The sequence below is a fragment of the Vicia villosa genome, linkage group LG1 (genome assembly GCF_029867415.1).
Source record: "Vicia villosa cultivar HV-30 ecotype Madison, WI linkage group LG1, Vvil1.0, whole genome shotgun sequence".
Classification (NCBI taxonomy): domain Eukaryota; kingdom Viridiplantae; phylum Streptophyta; class Magnoliopsida; order Fabales; family Fabaceae; genus Vicia; species Vicia villosa.
This window is the reverse complement of record NC_081180.1, coordinates 130,429,288-130,443,787: the sequence shown is the minus strand read 5'-3', so window position 1 is coordinate 130,443,787 and position 14,500 is coordinate 130,429,288. Positions and strand designations below refer to the sequence as shown.

Here is a 14,500-nt window from a genome sequence, read left to right as displayed (position 1 = left end):
AAGAAAATTTGTAATAGCAGAAATTTCATAATTTCCGATAAAAAAAATATCGGAATTTCTCAAATTTCTGTGAAATTCCTAAATTTCCAATATTATACTTATTTTTTTAAAAGAATTTCTAGTATGCACGTAAAATTTTCGGTATCGCAGTAAAGAGTTAAAAATTTTAATTTCTGAACGTAAATTTTGCAAAATGGTGGAAACTTGGAATATGATTATAATAGTCTTTTCTTTTCATTCGCTTTGGGGTGCCAGAATCAACTCAGAGGGTGGCAATTTAAATCCTACATTGTTTTATATTCTTGAATCGAAACCCAACCCATGTTCTTCCCGTCTTCAGAAGAGGCCCATTCTTGTGTAAGCCCAATCACTGTCCGGATCATCTCCAGGCAGGTAGATCTCAGGCGCGACGTGTCTCCCAAATCTCATGTCAATGGCGATCACTGCATTAGTCTCTCCTTGATCTTCCTCACACATGCTTCTTCTTCACATCACATGTTAATTTTTTTCAAAATTGATCGAAATCAGAAAAACCAGCGAACAATTTCGGCACAATCAAGATGACTGATGTCACCGGAAGCTCAGTGGTACATACATCATATCATAATCGTTCTCTACTTGTTGATTTTCCTATTTCCCGTTACACTGAAATTTCTCCAATCACCAACAAATTGCTGAAACTAACAATTCGAAATTCATTTCGTGTTGCGCAGAGTCCTTCCAGTGCATTTGATCTGGGAGCATTCGTTGGCGACTTAACCATCGAAGAGGATCTAAACGGGTTAATACATTGCAGTTACCGTTTTTTCAGTTTGTAGTTAATTTTGCGACTATGAATGTTAATTTTATGTGTTTTTGCAGTGATGATATATCCTTGGAAGGACTACAGCAAGAGCTTGAGGAATGTAAAAATGATGAAGTGAGTAATTATTTCAACTTCGTCATTGTGTTGGAAACACTGCTAATTTAGATTCTGATGAAATTGCTTAGTTGATCTGAGTTAGCATAATAATGGTTTATATTAAAGTTTCTGCGTGTAGTTTTCTTACTCTCATCGGGTTCACTAAACTAACATTTTTTTAACAATTGTATTTTCTTTCCGTGCTTGCATGGTCAATGCTTACAAATCACATTCTCTGTAATTTTCACCGCCTTTTGAAAATTATTAAGTTGTTTTCATATGTGTAGGTAGTTGCAAATATACTATCTAAAGGTACAAAACTTAGAGACTATACCAAGGGAGTTGAGAATGATTTGCGCAAAGTGGAGTTGGACTCAATTCAGGTTTGTTGATAATAGAGTGTTTAAATCGCCACACCATTTTGTTTGCTTTGCTAGATTTGATGACTTTGATGACGAGTAAGCGTATGTATTTACTGTCTAGTTGTAGTACTGATCTTACATGTAGGCGTAGCCTTGTTTTTCTGAATCTCTCTATCTTTCATGCATAAGATGGGTGATAACCTTTTCTGACTTTTAGAAGAATGCTATCTTTCTACGATTTGTGGCCACTAAGCAATTATGTAAAAATTTGATTATATGGCATTTCTAGATCGACGATTTTTTATGCTTTGGATTTGCTTGTTGCCCTTAACATAGTGAAGTATTCTGAAAGAACCTCTTCCGCTTTATCATGAAAATTTGTTTGTCATGTCATACTGATCCTATAGTAGAGAAGTGTTGGGGTAGCACCTATAGTAGAGAAGATGGTGGAAAATAGATTTAGATGGTTTGTGCATGAAGAGAGAAGACCAGTATATTCTATAGTAAGGAGAGTAGATCAGATGGAGAGTAGTCAAATAATTAGAGGAAGAGGAAAACCTAGAAAGACCATAAGAGAAGTTATGAAGAAAGATCTTGAGGTTAGCGATTTGGATAGAAGTATGGTCCTGGATAGAACATTATGACGCAAGTCGATCCATGTAGCCGACCCCCAATTAGTGAGATAAGGCTTGGTTGTCGTTGTTGTTGTATGTCATGTTGTTCCTACTAGCATTAATCTTGCTTTGTTGATTGTTGCTGAAAACTCACTAATCAATTGATTTTACAACTGTTCCATTTATTACAGGATTATATTAAAGAAAGTGATAATCTAGTCTCTCTTCATGATCAAATTCGAGATTGTGATAATATCTTGTCACATATGGAAACTCTGCTAAGTGGATTTCAGGTATGTTGGCCCTTTGAGCAATTTGAAAAAGCTTTCATTTATGAGTTCCTATACTGATATAAAGCAGAACCAACCAACCAATGTTCCTAGTTAATTAGTATCATTTAAAAAGCTTTAGAGGTATTATTTTCATATTATAATAATGAAGTGCCTATTTATATTCTGAGGGTATATATATCGCTCAAATGTTACAATTACATTAGTTTATATTAAATAGTTTGAAGGACTTGTCAGACAATATGAAATTCAATTTCTATGTTTATTTATCAGGCTGAGATTGGTTCCATAAGTTCAGACATTAAAATTCTACAGGAGAAGTCTATGGATATGGGTTTGAGGCTTAAGAATCGCAAGGTATGGCCATTTTATATGTACAAACTAATACTTCAAAGACATTCTTGAATTGTAGCACCTTTTGGTGTTTTCTTAGTATTATGTAGCTGTCAATTTGATCTTGGAAGCAGATTGCATCAAAAAGCTGTTTACATTTTAGACAATTAGGTTAATTCGTTAGAATTTCTTAATTGTTAGACTTCTTTTCTATTTTGGATGGGGGGAATTACAATTTCACTATCACTTGTTCAGTCTAGAATATTTTTCTCTGCAACCCCACCCTACCTAATTAGATTATGTCTTTCTATCTTTTTACTATAGTGTTATATGAAGTATGTAATATAACTGGTCTTGTTTTTTCTCCTAAAAGGTGGCTGAATCCAAGCTGGCTAAATTTGTGGAAGACATAATTATCCCTCCAAGGATGGTGGACATACTTATTGATGGAGAGGTATTATGTTTTTTCTATAGTCTACTTCTCTCCTCTCCAATAATGTTTTATCAATTACTTTTGGTGGTTGTGCAAAAAACACATTTAACACTTCTAGTAGTATTTGTTGAGAATCTCACATCCATTTGAGATATGGCTTAGGTAGTGTTTATATGGTTTATTCAATCCTCAGTTTACAAGTTAGTTTTGTGGGGTTGAATTAGGCCCCAAGTCTAAATTTGAAAAGTATTGTTTGCTCTTATCTTCTACATTTTCATTGGCTTTTCAGGCTTTGAAACAAGGGTCTGATCTTGAATCCCTAATATATGTTTTTTAATGACTTTGACTTTTTAACTTATGTTTGAAACAAGGGTCATGCATAATAAATATTGCAGTGCTGGTGTTGGGAAGGTCTGCATTCTGCACGTAATATCGTAAACATTTACACTGGTCCCTTTTTATCTAAGATTGTGGCTTTGGATGTTTTTCAGGTCAACGAGGAATACTTGAGAACTCTTGAGATTCTGAGTAAAAAACTGAAGTTTGTAGAAGTGGACACAATGGTTAAAGCTTCAAAAGCTCTTAAAGATGTTCAGCCTGAGCTTGAAAAACTTAGGCAGAAAGCAGTCTCAAAGGTTGTCTGCACCTATAGTATTAGTATGGCATTTTATTTTCTTTTATAATTTCATTCAGAAGTGTTATTCTATTCTGGGAACTGTTTATAATATAAACACGTATTTATATTATTGTTATCCATTCATCTGCAGGTGTTTGACTTCATTGTTCAGAAACTCTATGCATTGAGAAAACCCAAAACAAATATCCAAATACTTCAGCAAAGTGTCCTTTTAAAGTACAAGTGAGTTTCTTTAACTAATCTCTAGAATATGATGGGTTGATGGATTGATATTCTGAATTTCCAATTGATAAGTTCCACTAGCACGTAATTTTATTTGCTTGATAAGTATAACAGGCAAAACACGTATGTTGAGTTTTTTCAATATACATTTATTTTATAAAAAGTAGTGTGGTTCGTAAATCGTAACACTATCTCTCTTGAGTATTACTGCACTTTGTCATTCACAGTTATTTTCAATTACTTTGTATTGAGCCTTCAGTGTAAAGCTGTTGCTAAATCATCAGAAACCGTGCTTACAAATAGATCGTTGATCTGTAGAATTTAGTTACTGAACTACTATTGAAGGGTTTCGTATCTGTAAATATTATAGTTGTCATAATTAGCATTTAATCTGCCAACAGGAGAACTAGAGAAGGATCTGTCATTTACCATTCTATACCACCTCATTGCTTTCACCGTCTTTAAATTGTGAAAGCATTTTGGTTAATTTTGTTAACTTTGTGTGCTTTATGAATCTAACAAATAGACATGCAAAAGTGTAGGTATGTTGTGAACTTCCTCAAGGAACATGGCAAGGAAGTATATAATGAAGTTCGTGCAGCTTATATTGATACAATGAATAAGGTAACTGCTAAAATCAGAATCTTCCATCAAGATATTTGCTGATCAAAATGTTATCCTTCATATTAACAATGCTATGAGGAGAAGAAAAATTTAGTAGCTTTTCACTGTTTTTTGTACATTACCTGATTGATAGCATCTTTCTCAAAGTAAAATAAACGTCACATCAGCATCTCAGCACATATGTCGGCAAAGCTTTTTTCAAAGAAAAAGAAAGAAAAGTTTACTATTTCAAAGGAACTTAACCTTACTATAAACTGTTGACAAAAGGCTCGTTTTGTATGCTTATACATTCGGCCTAAGTGTACGTTCAATATAGAAGAAAGCCCACACTAAAAATGCATATTTTTTTTACCTAAATGAAACTTAAAGTGAGGTGTGAATGGTAGCATTTATAAATCTTTCCAGCTTTATGTTGGCCTGACTTATTCAGATAACTGCTGTACTGCTGTCTGGAAGGTGTTGCTTTGGTTCTATGTTGATTTGCTGGCTTTCATGTTTTATGATCAATTCACTTAAAGGACTTCTATTTTCGTTGTTATATGAATAAGCTAATCCACGTTACAATCATCAATTTTTAGCAGCTATCCCAATATGTAAACATATACATATAGAGTGAATAGAGCGTAATGAATTTGCATGGAAATAGTGCGTTTGAAAATTATTTCATCAAGTATCCTTATGCTCCTGTATATTTGCAGGTTCTCAGTGCTCATTTCCGCGCTTATATACAAGCATTGGAGAAACTGCAACTGGATATAGCAACATCCAATGATTTAATTGGCGTAGAGACAAGAAGCGGTGGTCTTTTTGCAAGAGCATGGGAACCGCTAAAGAATCGTTCTGCTGTTTTTGCTCTTGGGGATAGAATTAATATATTAAAGGTATGACTCGATCTAGGAAAAGGGCAAGGCCTTGCAGATTTTTTTTGTTTTCTGAATCTAACTAAATTGATCTAGGAGCCTATTTAATATCATTGGTGTCAGTTGTTTCTTTTGAGTAGTGAAGGTTAGTCGAGACAAGGATTATAATTGTGGGAATAAGGAAAACATTTTTTTTGGGGTAGGATTATGTTGCATGCCTCTAGGGATCTGTTGCTTGTTTAAATATTGATTATTATTTATTATACTTTGAATTATTTGCATTAGAAAAGAAATAAAATTTCTTCTAAGAGTATATGTTTTATACTGTACTTTTTATTCATGATAATTTGTTTTCGTGGTTCTTGGTATTGTTAATGTGACTGGATTTGGCTCCTCTAAAGAAGGAGACACACTTTAGAGGATAAAAGTCAAATTATGACTGATGATTGAAAAATTAACAATTAAAATATCAACAATGTCATATCTTGTTATAAATGTGTATTATTCGTTCACAAATTCGACTGTCGATTCTTCTGTTGACGATTATTTTCATACTCTTCATCTAAGAGGAGCCAAGTTCAATTGAAATGTGTACGCCATTAGATTATTCTGATTTGCAGAGATTGTACAGTCATTGGGTAATTGCCTTAGATTTGACATAATTTCAGGAAATTGATGAACCAGCATTGATTCCTCATATAGCTGAAGCCAGCTCTATTAAACATCCTTATGAAGTTCTGTTTAGGAGCTTGCAGAAGCTGCTTATGGATACAGCTACTTCAGAGTACTCTCCAGTTTGCTATACTACTTAATATTGTATTACAAAATACTACTGCACATAAATCTCTAGTTAAATGCATGTTGACATTATTTCCTTTCATCTGCAGATATAATTTCTGTGATGAATTTTTTGGGGAACAACATATGTTCTATGAAATTTTTTCAGGTATCTGTTATGGAGTTTTAAATTTTGTGATGCATTTGCAGTCATTGTCTAACAGATTGTTAACAGGAAGAAAATTTTTAGCCTATTGATATACAAGATAAACTTAGTTAGATTAACTTTAACATCACATAGATTGCTACTTTGTAAATTGCAAATTTTAAAATCTGCTAACATAGAACAAAAGTATTATGATGTTACAGAACATTTGGAAACACTATTGAAATAGGTGCTTGACAAACATATTTGTAGAATTGACAATTCAAACTTAATTTGTATTGAAGTCTTTAATGTTTACACATATCTTTTTTAGTGCTCAAATAAATAACCGTTGCATTTAATATAATAAATAATTGCATGGTAACAAAAGCCATTTTCAGCAAAGAAAACATTTACCTTTTTGGTAAATAAACGAACACCACTGTATCATTTCCTGTATTAATTTTTTCATTTACAGAGTCAACTGATATGCTGTTTGGTATATTCAGGTCCTTTTGGTGTCATGGATGAGCATTTCAATACAATACTTCCAAATTGCTATGATGCTATAGGTCTAATGCTTATGATTCGCATAATACACCAGCATCAGGTAAAGTTCTAGCTTGTATGACTGATTCCAGTCTTCAGTAAGATGGACAGCACATCAAAGTAAACATCACATTGATGCTAATTGGACTATATAAATACATAGCTAATTATTGTTCACAGCAGTAACGCCCCATAACTAGCCATCACTGTACCATAATTAGCAGTAGTTTTCAATAATTTTCCCATAACTCATATAATCAGTTTTGCTCTTTCCTCTTATACACATTTTCAAATAAGGTCTAAAATTAACACATACTGATTTTGTTGCACAGTTAGAATTCAAATAAGCTCCAATCTGCATATATCATGTTTCATTAAAAGTTAAAACCAAACAGTTATGTGAATGTTGGCAAAGATTTGTGCATTTAAAAATGTTTTACCCTTTAAACAATTAAAAATTGATAAACTTATTTATTTCAGCTCATTATGTCTCGGAGGCGGATTCCATGCTTGGATTCTTACTTAGACAAGGTCAGCTTCCTGGGCAATGCATTATTATTCATAGACAAGATTAGTTTTTTCTTGACAGTGTGTTTATTTCCGGTAGATTCTGATATTATTCTCATATATGAGTAAAACTCACCTGCTCACAAGTAGCCCTACTATTCATGTAACATTCTGAGTTTAGACAGTTATAGCATTGAAGTCACTGGGGTGTTGGTTAGAAAACTATTCAACTGTTTATCTGGAACTTAAATCTGTTTGAAATAATTGAATAATTTGAATGATTGTCTATATCATACAAGGAATCTGTACAACCATATACATACATGGAAAACATAATTAGAATCCCTCGAGATTGGGAGCAACTAGCAGCGAATTAGTGATGTCTCCCTGCAGCCAGCTAGCAGCTTGATGAAGAAAGAATAGTTTTTAACACTTCATCACCACCATGAACTAGTGAATAAGCATCTACTACTCGGTTCTCCTCACTTCATAGTTAGCTCCATATAGCCGCAGTGTTTGACACCCAAAAATCTCTCCTCATTTTGGCTATCAAATTGGAAAGCCATTCCTTCTCCTTCCTTATTACTATGAATTTCATTTTTCACCCAATAAAACTAACCTTAACTTTTTATTAGAACATTGGCAAGGGGATTAAATTTTTCTTCACACTTAAAACATCACCCTCGAGTCCTTTAAATGTTCACCCTCTGCCTCTGGTCTACCCAAGGAAGTCATAGATGACTAGAATCCTACATTTCCTTGACAAAACTTTCTAGACAATGGAACTCTATTGGCCTGGGTCTGAAGTCTTGTGATATACAATCTCTGTTCTCTTACATTTCCCTCGTTCATTCCAATATATTTTATTTACTGCCATTTATGAAATCCTTCTGCTGTTAAATGACGAAAATGGATAAAACTAGAAGATAATATTGAGTCAATGGGCCTCTCGAGTCATATTTGAAGCTGATTCATTATTTTGGCAGGTCAATATATCCCTATGGCCTCGGTTTAAGATGGTATTTGACATGCACCTCTACAGTTTGCGAAATGCAAGTGTGAAGACACTGTGGGAAGATGACGTTCATCCTCATTATGTGATGAGGCGTTATGCCGAGTTCACTGCTTCGCTTATCCACTTAAACTCCGAGTTTGGAGATGGTCAGGCAAGTATGATAAGCCTATCAATCATCAACTCCTTTTTTTTTTTTTAAATTTCTAATACAATTAATCTGTTTATTAATTGCAGCTTGACTTGAATCTGGAACGACTTAGAATGGCCATTGATGATTTACTTATCAAGCTTGCGAAGAATTTCACAAAATCAAAACTACAGACGGTGTTTCTTATTAACAATTATGATATGACAATTGCTGTTCTGAAGGTAGGAATCTGCAAGCTGGCTCTTCATTTATTTTGTAAAGCGTGATTTATGTCAAAATTGATTATCATGGGCTCTATCAATTTAGAATATCCAGGGTAACTTAAATTTTTCTCACATGCTTGATTCCAGGAAGCAGGTCCTGAAGCTGGCAAAATTCAAATGCACTTTGAGGAACTACTAAAGAGCAATACAGCATTATTTGTGGTAATTTCGTACAATCCTTTCTTACCTGGTGTCTTTGCAAATTAAAGTTTGTGTTATAATTGTGCTCTCAGAATATACCAGAACAAACTTTTTCAGTTTCTATTTCTTCATATTCTTGGTTAAGAAATAGTGAAAGATGTTGCACTAGTCTAACTTTAGTTTCTGACATGCCTTTTGATTGTAATATTTAAGACCAAACCTCTTTGAGGAAATTTTAGTGCTGTCGGTACTAATCTGAAGGAAATGCATTCGAAATTAGACTAGCTAGCTGAGAGTTCTCTGCAAATAAAGTAGGGGAGAACTCAAGATATCACTTGTTGATAGCAAACTATTTATGTGAAAACCACTTAAATCAGAACTGTGACCTTCATCTAAAGAAAAAAATCTACAACAATTGTAAATGTTAACCTAATTTACAAAAAGAAGACGGGTTAGTGTATCCATTGACTAAAGTTGTGGTATAACAAATAACTGGTTTACCCTCTCGCTTTCAATTGCAATTCTCTTTATGGTTTTGGTTTTCAATCCTTGCAGGAGGAACTGCTCCAAGAGCATTTTAATGATTTAATCAAGTTTGTAAAGGCCAAAGCCTGTAAGTATAAAAAGATGACACCAGTGTAGCTTCTGATTTACGTTTTATATTTGTTAAAATATGGGCTTGATTGCTTCAAATTTATCAGCTGAGGACCCAACTGCGAGTCCTGATAAACCTATAACGATTGCGGAAGTGGAGCCACTAGTGAAGGATTTTGCAAGTAGGTGGAAGGCGGCAATAGAGCTGATGCACAAAGATGTCATCACATCTTTCAGCAACTTCTTGTGTGGCATGGAAATCTTAAGAGCTGCATTGACCCAATTGTTACTGTACTATACAAGACTCTCAGATTCCATCAAGAGGATCCCTGGCGGGTCTGCATTGAACAAGGATCTTGTTTCCATATCATCAATCATGTATGAGATTAGGAAATATTCGAGGACTTTCTAATTTTTTGAAGGAGTCTTAGTTATCTGTTGGATTTAATTCCAAATCCATAATATCCGATGTGTTGTAAAAAAAAAGACATTTTTGGACCATGATTTTTTGCTGTTTTAGGTACATTTATAGCTTTACTGAATTGGTGCCCTCGGGCACACCATTGTTGGAGAATGATGAGTGTTTCGGTTGTAGTTAGATGCAGCAAATATCAAATCCATGAATTTATGTATAATGCAGAGAGGGACATTATCGTGTAATTTTTATTTGGGTAACGATCTTATTTTACTTTTTCTTGTGTATAAGATGATAGGGTTGATAATGTAGTGTTTGTTTGCTTTTCTTAATCATAATAGTTTGAGAAATTGGATTAGATTCCCCAATGCCCTAATTCGACTGAAAAGTTAGCTAACCAAATGAGTATTTGGTACACCTAACTTACAAAATTGGCAAAAACAGCAAATGTGAAGAAGTCAGTCTTGTTTTGATAAATTTTAAGACCCTTTTACACTTTTCAACTACATTAATTATTTTGGACAAATTTACTTCTATTTACTTCAAATATTTCTTTATTAGAAATAAATTTTACTAATTGAAAATATCAAAGCAATAACTCAAATATTGGAAAGGCAATTTGGACGTTTTATTTTATTCTTATATCATGGTACTCTGAATTCTATTTAATTGACATATTTAAGAGACACCATCTCCCTCACTTCATCCTCTTCTTCATTCTTTTTCTCTATCTAAATTTTAAAAATGGAGCTGAGATAGAGATGATTGAAGATTCTTTTAAAGGTGCTAAAATAGAGACTATTAAAGATTCTTTTGAAGGTGCTAAAGTGGAAGTTGTTGATGATTTTTTAGGTGTTAAAGGATAGATTGTTGAAGATTCCTTTGAAGGTGCTGCAGTTGAAGAGTTGGGAGATGAAGTTCAGTCCAACAGTATTGATGAATCTTTATCTTCACTCTTGGATTTAAACAAATTTTTTTAAAATGATTATGAAAATCATAGTTATGAAGAAAAGGAGAGGAAACTACTGACAATGAATTTATGTAGGATTTATGTTAATAGGTTTTATTAATGATTTTGTTTGTTAGTTGTAGTTATGTTTTGTTTTGACTGAAAAGAGACACCAAATATGAATGAAATGATTTAACTTGTTGGTTTAAGAATTGACTTGTTGTACATACACAATAAAATTTTCCAAATATGAATGTAACTTTAACGGATATTGAAACTATCCAACACAGATTTGATATTGAAACAACATAATACTGATGTTAACACTTCGAAAATAAACACGACACCGACATTGAACACTAACAAAAATAACACCGACATTTAACAACAATAACTGCAGGTAGCAAAACGGGTCGTGGCCCACAGAGCCGGCCCATGCATCTGCCAAATAATGACGGGTTGGATTGAGATTTTTGGTCCGCCTACCCGCCGCAACTTGCCCCGCGCATCCGTCGGGCAATGCCTGCGGGCCACAACCTATTCATAAGTTATTAAGGAAAAAATGCTACTTCTTCAATCATGCTAAATTTATTAACATATGGGACAGTATTTTAACTGAATTAAGGATCCTGCTTGTCAATAATCTTACTGAATACTTCCTCTATATTATTTTAAAATCTTCCCCGTTTGCCCAAATTAACTTTGCATCTCTCAGAAACTTCAATTTTTATCTCTATCTATAGTACCATTTATATACTATTTTTCTAGGGTGTCTTATATTGAGCTTTATTTTAGGGAGTAACAGAACCCCTGCTATACATTGCAATGTTAGTTTAATATGTTTGCATGTGTTTACCGTGAAAATTGATAAACAAGCGCTAGTTCTATTAAAAAACAAAAATCTTTGATTATTCACGGGATCGATTAGATTGATTCTAGGGCATGTGTTTTTTATTTTAAACTTGTTGTTGAGAATGAAGAACAGTTCGACAATATTTATGATTTTATGATAACGTTTGTTTTTTTTATCTAAGTGATTCTTTAAAGTGATAACATAAACTTGTAAAGAAACAAAATAAAAATAATTGAAAGTAAATTGCTAGAAGTAAAATTCTAAAAATGATATGTTATAAAATTGTAAAAAAGATAAAAATGGTGTTTACGCGTACATTCTCAGGAAACTCTTTTATCAACACGCAGATACCGAGCTTTTAGTGAGATTTTGTACACAAATAAATACACTGAAGGCTAACACTAAGACTCATATATATATATATATATATATATATATATATATATATATATATATATATATATATATATATATATATATATATATATATATATATATATATATATATATATATATATATATATATATATATATATATGAGTGAAGACCCATTTTGGTCCTTCACAAAAATCACACAACCCAAATTAGTCCCTCACAAAAAAAAAGACTCGATTTAATCCCTTATAAAATTTAACCGGACCATATTAGTCCTTATGTTAATATTTTTACCAAATCGATTTTTTTCATACTTTTAAACTGTGACTGGACTGCCACGTTGGCTTTTATTTTTTATTTTCATTTTTTAAAATACTAAATTAATTTTTAAACAATTCTAATTTAATAATATCAAAAAGATAAAATTGTTTTTTATAAGGAATTGAACTCAATACTATTAAACAATATCTTAAGTCTTTACCACTAGGCCAATATGCATTCATAAAAAATAATTTCTAAGATTTTTAATAATATTAAATAATTATGAATTTAAAACAAAAATTATAAAATTTATATCAATGGGGTTTCGAACCTCTTTGATTTACTAATTTCAAATAATACGCCAATTTAAAAATAAAATTTATTAAATGTAAAACCTCAATATATTTAATCAATTAGAAATAAATTAAATTATATGTAATTGAAATTAAATAACACACAAATAAATATTTATTTATTTCAAATTAATTCATATTAAATAATAATTAATTAGTTTAATAGTAATTCAACTAATTATTAAAATATTTAATAAATTTAAATTAAATAATCAATTAATTTTTAACATTATTTAGTTGATGCAAACTAAATAGTAATCAATTAGTTTAATAGTAATTCAATTAAATATTAATTAATTTATTTTTATTTGATTAATTTAATTTAGGATTTATATTTTATTAGTTTTATTTTTAAATTTTTGTATTATTTAAAATTAGTAAATATTATTTTTTTGTTATTTGAAATAAGTAAATAATTATTCTGAATTATTAACTTAAGAATTCATTATTAATAATATTAACAATATAAATTGACTTGTATAGTTGTAAAGTGACTATTATGGATTTGAATTTGAGACCCAGTTGGTACAAATTTTAACTTTTTTGTTTTGTTTTAAATTCTACATTATTTAATATTTCTAAAAATTATAAGAATTATTTGTCATGAATATACATTGGACTAGTGGTAAGGACTTAAGATATTGATTAAAGGTCATAGGTTCAATATCATATAAAATATTTTTTTAGCTTTTTTGATATTATTAATTCAGAATTGTTTAAAAATGAAATTATAATTAAAAATTAATTTAGTATTTTAAAAAATGAAAAATAAAAAATAAAAGCCAACGTGGCAGTCCAGTCACGGTTTAAAAGTATGAAAAAAACCGATTTGGTAAAAATATTAACATAAGGACTAATATGGTCCGGTTAAATTTTGTAAGGGATTAAATCGAGTCCTTTTTTTTGTGAGGGACTAATTTGGGTTGTGTGATTTTTGTGAGGGACCAAAAATAATTGTTTCCAACACTCTTTCTTTTAAAACATGCCACATTTCGCTCGGCATGTCTCCCTTTCCCCCGAGGCTCCACGCGTCCTCTGAAAAAACGGATAAGGACGAAAGTCAGTTATCCTCCATTCAAATTCAAACTTCCCCGTCGAATGTCGCTCCCTTTGTCGAACCAATATAAAACTTAGCAAATATTTCTAAGTCCACGTCCAACACTTCTTCCTTACAAAAAGTGACTTCGATGACATTTCAACAAACATGTTATTTTGTCGAAAAACTCGTAATATCTTAAAAGATATTTTCTTTCCTTTGCTGATACCATGGTGTTGAAAACTCCAACTAACAAATTACCCCCCAAAAATGTAATTTTCGACACACTGAAGAAAAGACCATTTTCTGACCGTTCGTTTCGACACCAAACCTTTCAGTTCCAGTGACGTCATAGTCATTATGACACCTTTTGCGAAACGTCTTTTGCGACCCCACACGCTAATATTTTCAATCATGACAATCCTAGCTCCTAGGAGATCGTGGGAAGCCATAACTGCCACTTCCCGCAAATCATGGTTGTCAAAATCGGGATTTCACTCAAGATCGTTGGGGCATAAAAAAACGTGGATCGTAAGATCGTGAATCGGATCGTAAGATCCCACAAAATCAACAAAATTATAAAAATAACTAAAAAATAATAATCATTAACATAATTCCAAAATTTAAAACATAACATAAACTAATTTAACATAATTCCATAATTCCAAACAAACATAACATTTAACATAAATCCAAAATTCCAAACAAACATAACATAAACTAATTTTACAAATCATTCAAGACATTTTGATTAAGTCCTCCATAATCTTCATCTGCATCAACTCCATCATCTTCATTTTCAAGGTTGTTTACCTCCAAATCACCTTGATTGACAATTCCATT

At 31.9% G+C, this 14,500-nt stretch overlaps 1 protein-coding gene across 1 annotated transcript; it reads left to right on the top strand.

Moving 5' to 3' along the window:
• Positions 1-354: 354 nt before the first annotated feature.
• Positions 355-10,075, top strand: LOC131644200 (vacuolar protein sorting-associated protein 52 A). Its single transcript, XM_058914632.1, has 20 exons — positions 355-587; positions 714-781; positions 862-919; positions 1,189-1,284; positions 2,069-2,170; positions 2,441-2,524; positions 2,874-2,954; positions 3,425-3,568; positions 3,701-3,792; positions 4,335-4,416; positions 5,115-5,297; positions 5,945-6,060; positions 6,164-6,222; positions 6,708-6,808; positions 7,228-7,278; positions 8,241-8,420; positions 8,504-8,638; positions 8,768-8,842; positions 9,377-9,434; positions 9,523-10,075. The coding sequence occupies exons 1-20, from the start codon at positions 561-563 to the stop codon at positions 9,825-9,827; spliced, it is 2,097 nt and encodes a 698-aa protein (XP_058770615.1). The 5' UTR covers positions 355-560; the 3' UTR covers positions 9,828-10,075.
• The last annotated feature ends 4,425 nt before the right edge of the window (positions 10,076-14,500 follow it).